Source organism: Quercus lobata, unplaced genomic scaffold, assembly GCF_001633185.2.
Source record: "Quercus lobata isolate SW786 unplaced genomic scaffold, ValleyOak3.0 Primary Assembly Scq3eQI_107, whole genome shotgun sequence".
NCBI classification, from domain to species: Eukaryota; Viridiplantae; Streptophyta; class Magnoliopsida; order Fagales; family Fagaceae; genus Quercus; species Quercus lobata.
In genome coordinates, this window is record NW_022154705.1 from 207,501 (window position 1) to 214,587 (window position 7,087).

General features: G+C 43.1%; 1 protein-coding gene across 1 annotated transcript; it reads left to right on the top strand.

Moving 5' to 3' along the window:
- The first annotated feature begins 4,003 nt into the window (after positions 1 to 4,003).
- LOC115972858 (serine-aspartate repeat-containing protein I-like) lies at positions 4,004 to 4,897 on the top strand. The gene has a single exon (XM_031093092.1). The coding sequence runs from the start codon at positions 4,004 to 4,006 to the stop codon at positions 4,895 to 4,897; it is 894 nt and encodes a 297-aa protein (XP_030948952.1).
- Positions 4,898 to 7,087: the final 2,190 nt, after the last annotated feature.

Here is a 7,087-nt window from a genome sequence, read left to right on the forward strand (position 1 = left end):
GCGGGGTTGGGTGCCTGAGGGCTCGTCATGAGCATGCCTACCCGTGGCCAAGCTCAAGAGGGGTCGCCCCTGTGCATCGCCGAATACCTCCTCCCCCCTAAAGAGCCCTTAGGAAAAAATCCGCTCTGGCACGAGGAAACATTGATTTGTTGAGGAGGAATAATGGGTCATTTTCGGAGCAATTCTTGGAGTCTTGCCCTGATTTTTTGCACACATGCTAAGAAAAATCCAACCTTCAACCTGTCAAAATATGGAGGCCAGATTCAACATATTTTATTTTTTACGATTTTAGGAAGCCGGAAAATGGGAAAAATCATAAAAAATTCAAAAACGCTCGGAACGCCGAACCGCTTGCTGGAATCCTCCTCTAAAATCATGGAATGAATTTAGGGACACAAAAATGGAAAAAGGCACGAGCCAATTTTTCCGGAGTGCGGGACGATGCGGGGCGATGCGGCACGGCGTGCACGCGGGCATGCCCCTGGGATGCCCACTGCCTGCCTGCTCGTGGGGAAATAACCTCATTTTCCAAAAAACCCTCATTTTTAGGAAATCACTCCAAATATGTGGGCAAGGCATGCATCCAAGGCCAAGGCCAAGGCCAAGGCATGCAGCCAAGGCCAAGGCAGCCCCCTATGGGCATGCTGCCCATGGCCGGGGCATGCAGCAGCCAAGGCCAAGGCAGCCCCCATGGGCAGGCAGTGAAGCCCAAGGCATGCTTGCGTGCATGCTGCCAAGGCCAAGGCACGCAGCCAAGGCCATGGCATGCTTGCGTGGGCACGCTGGCATGCCCCTGGGTGCAAGCAGGTGGGCACGCTGGCATGCCCCCGGGCGCAGGCAGCAGTAAGGCCCTAGCATGCCCCGTGGGCGAGGGCATGGCATGCCCCGTGGGTGGGATGCCAAGGCCGTGGCATGCCCTTGGGACCCCTACAAGGCCATGGCAGCACTTGGGGGGGCTACTGCTACCAAGCCTAGATAGCCTCTTCGGACACCTCCTACTCTTCCCCCCCTAAAGAGCGCTTAGGAAAAAATCCTCTCTGGCACGAGGAAACATTGATTTGTTGAGGAGGAATAATGGGTCTTTTTTGGAGCAATTCTTGGAGTCTTGCCCTGATTTTTTGTACACATGCTAAGAAAAATCTAACCTTCAACCTGTCAAAATTTGGTGGCCAGATTCAACATATTTTATTTTTTATGATTTTCGGAATCCAGAAAATAGGAAAAATCATAAAAAATTCAAAACTGCTCGGAACGCCGAACCGCTTGTTGGAAACGTCCTCTAAAATCATGGACTGAATTTAGGAACACAAAAAGGGGAAAAGGCACAAGCCAATTTTGCCGGAGTGCGGGACGATGCGGGGCGATGCGGCCTGGCATGCATACGGGCATGCCCCTGGGCACCCTGCCATGCCCAACGGCTGCCTCTTTGGGGGAAAATAACCTCCTTTTCCAAAAAACCCTGCCAAGGCCAAGGCACGCAGCCAAGGCCATGGCATGCAGCCAAGGCCAAGGCATGCTGCCAAGGCCAGGGGCTGCCCCCCATGGCACGCAGCCAAGGCCAAGGCATGCAGCCAAGGCCATGGAGGCATGCTGCCAAGGCCAAGGCAGCCCCCATGGCACGCAGCCAAGGCCAAGGCCAAGGGAGCCCCCGCACGCACCATGCAGCACGCAGCCAAGGCATGCAGCCCCCCAAGGCATGCTGCCAAGGCCATGGCACGCAGCCAAGGCCATGGCATGCAGCCCCCCAAGGCACGCTGCACGCAGCCAAGGCCATGCAGCAGCCCCCCATGGAGGCCATGGCACGCAGCCCCCCAAGGCACGCAGCCAAGGCCAAGGCATGCAGCCCCCCAGGGCATGCTGCCAAGGCCATGGCACGCAGCCAAGGCCCAAGGCAGCAGCCCCCCATGGCACGCAGCCAAGGGCCAAGGCATGCAGCCCCCCAAGGCATGCTGCCAGGGCCAAGGCACGCAGCCAAGGCCATGGCACGCAGCCAAGGCCATGCAGCAGCCAAGGCCAAGGCAGCAGCCCCCCATGGCACGCAGCCAAGGCAGCAGCCCCCCATGGCACGCGGCCAAGGATGTTCCAAACAGAGTTAAGACTTTGCTTTGGAGAGCGGGTTCAGATTCTCTCCCCTCAAAGGCCAATCTTTTAAAGCGTAAAGTGCTTGTTGATGACATTTGCCCCGGCTGTAATAGGGAGAGCGAAACCTCCTTTCATGCCCTTTGGTCCTGTACTGAGCTAACCTCAGTTTGGGAGGGCTCCTTTGGCTGGTTAAAGAAGCTTTCCAGAGATTGCAGCTCTTTTTTGGATGTCTTTCAGCTATGTCTTGCTCATAAGGACCTTGTTGATTTGTTTGCCATGACTGTGACTCAGATTTGGACCCGCAGAAATCAACTTAGAGTTGGTGAAAGTTCAGCCCCTCTTTGGAAACTACTGCCCTTAGCCTTGGACAACCTGCTGGAATTTCAAAGAGCTTCGTCTGAAATCCCAGCAGCCAAAAATGTTCTCTCCAGCACCAAATGGCTCCCCCCTCCTACGGGTTGGCTGAAGGTGAACTTCGATGGGGCTATTTTTAAGGAGAAAAGCCTAGCTGGTATAGGTTGCATCATCCGAAACAACAAAGGTCTTGTAATGGTTGCCTGTACACAAGTTATTCCGCTGCCTACATCTGTAGAGATGGTGGAAGTGTTGGCAGCGCGCAGCGCCATTGGTTTTGCGCAAGAACTTAGTCTAGATCAGATTATTTTGGAAGGCGATTCAGAAATATGCATTAATGCGCTATCCAAAGGAGGTTGGGAGTCTTCAAGCTTCGGGCACATCATCAAGGATATCAACTTCTTCGCTTCAGCTATTAGGAGTTTATCCTTTAGTCACACCCGTAGATTAGGGAACAAAGTTGCCCATAGACTAGCAAGATCAGCCTGTAATTTTCCCCTTTTTCATGCTTGGATGGAAGACATCCCCCCCGATATTGTCTCTGTGTATGGCTCTGAGTTGCAATAATGAAATTTGCTTCCCCCTTTTTCAGGGGTGGTTTCTCCAAAAAAAAAAAGGAGGGCATGTGAGCGTTTGCTTTGGATGTTTTGCTGCTGAAGCGCGTCTGCGTTTTGGGCATGGGACCCACTCAACAGTAACACAGTAAACGCCTCCCTTTTTTTTTTTGTTTTCTCGCGTTTCAAGAGTGATAAGTTACTGTGCAGTCGTATATGTTGACTTTTCCACTGTAAACAGTGCATTTGTGCACTGTTTACGGACCCACAAATTTCACTTTTCACAATTTTTTTATTAAAAATGGGTTTCATGGTACTATTCACATATTTAAAAAATATTTCGTTACAGTATTTTCAGTTTCAGTTTTCAGTTTCAGCAAAAATAAGCTCAATCCAAACGGATTGGTCTCTGCGTTTGTGCGTCTGTGTTTTCTCCGGTTCACGTTTTCTCCTTTTTTTTTTTTTTGGCCCGCATTTGTTGTCTTTGGAGACAAATTTTACTGTTATGAACAGTGTATGCACTGTTTATGCACTGTGCATACACTGTTTACGTATTAAAAAATATTAAAAATGAGTTCCACGGTACTATTTACATATTTAAAAATTATTTTACTATAGTATTTTCAGTTTTTAATTTTCAGTTTCAGCAACAAAAAATTCAATCCAAACGTACCCAAGATATTTCTCCACGTCATAGCTTTTGAAGTGCTAACCAAGCATTACTCCTATATAACTAGCTTTTAGGCCATGCATGCATAGAAAGTTCTGATTTGTAAAAAGGAAGTGTACGTTGAGCTTCGTGTAAAATTTTTTTTGGGAGAAGAGAGCTAGCTGTGTTTAATCATTAGAATTGTTACTCTTATCACTGGTTAAGGGTGAAGGGCTAAGGCAGTAGATTACTTTAAATTTGTTTATTCTATTTATTAATGACCTCTAATCTATTCTCAAACAGCTTCAGCAGTTCTCTCTAAGAATCTTCTCAAACGCTTGTTTCTTTCTCTCCATCAAGCTCTATGGCCAGCGAAAAATTCTCAGCTCCCCCATTGAAGAAAAAACGTGTTTCTGATTATGCACCAGATTCAGAGGAGCCTGCCAAAACTCTGAAGAAGAATTCAGAGGAAGAAGTTGAACTTAAGAAGAACGAGAGCAAGAACCGTATTCCTGTTGCTGTAGCAGATGCTAATGCTACCAAACAGCCTGCCAAAACTCTGAAGAAGAATTCAGAGGAAGAAGTTGAACTTAAGAAGAACGAGAGCAAGAACCGTATTCCTGTTGCTGTAGCCGATGCTAATGCTACCAAACAGCCTGCCAAAACTCTGAAGAAGAATTCAGAGGAAGAAGTTGAACATAAGAAGAACGAGAGCAAGAACCGTATTCCTGTTGCTGTAGCCGATGCTAATGCTACTAAACAGCCTGCCAAAACTCTGAAGAAGAATTCAGAGGAAGAAGTTGAACTTAAGAAGAACGAGAGTATTCCTGTTGCTGTAGCCGATGCTAATGCTACCAAACAGCCTGCCAAAACTCTGAAGAAGAATTCAGAGGAAGAAGTTGAACTTAAGAAGAACGAGAGTATTCCTGTTGCTGTAGCCGATGCTAATGCTACCAAACAGCCTGCCAAAACTCTGAAGAAGAATTCAGAGGAAGAAGTTGAACTTAAGAAGAACGAGAGCAAGAACCGTATTCCTGTTGCTGTAGCCGATGCTAATGCTACCAAACAGCCTGCTAAAGCTCTGAAGAAGAAGAAGAAAACAACTAAGACCAATCAACCTCAATCACAAGTTGCTGATAATGGTGATGACCCTTCCACTCACAAGTCAAAAATCATATTTAAAGGATTTGAAGCTCGTATCAATGAACAAGGAGTCCAGTCTGATATCCTTCCCGAAGACACTGTGGAAGTCTTTTAAGCAAGCAGAATTTGAATGCTCCCGGCGTGAGGCACACTTCAGTGAGAAGCTGTTCGAGGCCGCCCGTGATACCTACAGCTCAAGCTACTGATAGTTTACCTTATTATCCATTTTGTCCATGCTTAGCTTCTACGTATTAATGTCCAGGGACAGGGTACATGCTTTGATGCTCAGAATATTTGGGATTTCTGTTGAGACTGGGTTAATGATATATGAGTCGTACCTGTATGTAGTTGCTATGTTTGCTTGATTTTTGTTTTTGCCTTTTGTAGTTATGTTTGCTTCTCTATTTTGTGTGTTTAATGGAAGGGGGAAAGGTAGAAAATTGATTGAAAATGGGAAATGACATTTATTTAAAGATTCGGTGTGGTGGTAACTTGTTTGTTGTGGCTTGTTGGCTAATTCTGTATTTAGTTTCTGGAGTCGGTAAAAGCTCTTATGATCTGTTTGTTTGGGTGGCATGGATTTGGATTTGAGGGGCCCAGATTCTTTGTATGGGAAACTCTGAAGGAGAAGAATCAAATCCGTTGATTTGAAATCACCTCACTAACTCCTCTCAGCATAAATGAACTCATAGGCCATGCCTCCCCTGAACTATGAAGTATATATGAGAGGGTTTTCCCCCCTCCCTCTATTTGTTATTGGCCATTGAATGATATATGACATTGAAATTCCTCTATTTGTTTTTCGAAATTCCTCTATTTGTTCTTGGCCATTGAATGATATGTGACATTGAAATTCAACCATCCTTACTCAGATACCAGAAAAGGAAACTACTGTTTGGGTCATAATTCCTAAGATTTGTATGTCAAACTGCAATTACTTTTTCGTATATCTTTTCTTTTAAATATTACTTTTAATAAAAATTACAAGTAATACACTAATACTATAGACTTTTTTTTTTTTTTTTCAACTTATATTCTGCACTAATTAAAACAAACCACGTTAACAACTGTGAAAAAAGTTATGAAAATTATTGTGAGTAAGATTTTAATACACGTGTGTGTCTGTGTATGTATTATACAATATGATATTCAAGACATTGGATATGGCTAGAGCTACAACAATAATTTCACACCAACACTTCATTTGTCTACCATCTCACACCTGATCCCGCCATAATTTTTTTTTTTTTTTTAATGACCCTTGTATGAGGTGGTAAGTAAATAGGGAGGTGTGAAAGTTTTTGTTAATTTTTGTTTTAATTATGCTTTTTGCTCCTTTTGTAATATTGTATATATTATTATTGATTTTCTGATTTCATTATTTTTAGTCTTGAGTTTTGAATTTCAGCTAAGTCATTCTTCGTGTATTTGTTTTCAGGCTTGAGTTATTGGAGTACTATGAAATAAAGTTTGGAAAGCTAAGCATGTTGCCAAACTCTAGTTATCATTTTGTTACTGGCAGCTAGATGACATAATCTGGTCCTTTCTTTATAAAAGAAAGGTCATTAGATTGAAAAATAATAATAATAATAAAACTCTAAATAAAAGAAAACGCTGGGAACACTAAAAGATGTTAATTCTAATTGAACAAGCATTATAACCATGATAACAAAATTAATTTAATTATAAAATAATTTTAGTCTAGATTTACTATCTAGGTCCTAATAAGCACAAATAATGACCTAAATAAAATTTATTTTTTGGTAATGATGTAACAGTACTTCACTCGAATTAGTTACCTTTTAACCAAAAAAAAAAAAAAACCTTTCTCCAATTATATACAGATCTATATGCAATTCCTTTATTGATGGGAAAAATTTTATATAAATGGGAAAAAATTTCAGCAAGTAAAGCAGAAATACATTCACATAAAAACACAAAAATTTACGTAAAAATTTTTTTTAAAAAAAAATTACAGAACAGATTTCAAATAATTTTACTATATTAAATAAAAATTACAACACTTAGAGGTATAACTTTGATGAAAAAAAAAAAAAACTCTTTTTCTTTTCGCACGCAGTTCTTTCATGACTGCACCCGTCCTCACACTCTGAGGCTTCACGTGTTTTCCTCACATCACACTCTTTACATCAAGTCACAATAAATACAAGCCAACCTATCTTAACTTTGCTTCAATCAATTTCTTTTCTTTAACTCTCTCTTAGCCGAATGACCCTTGCCTTTTGCTTCTTCCTTTTCATTTTTCCTTCAGCGTGTTAGACACGCCTTGTATCAGCTTTGCATT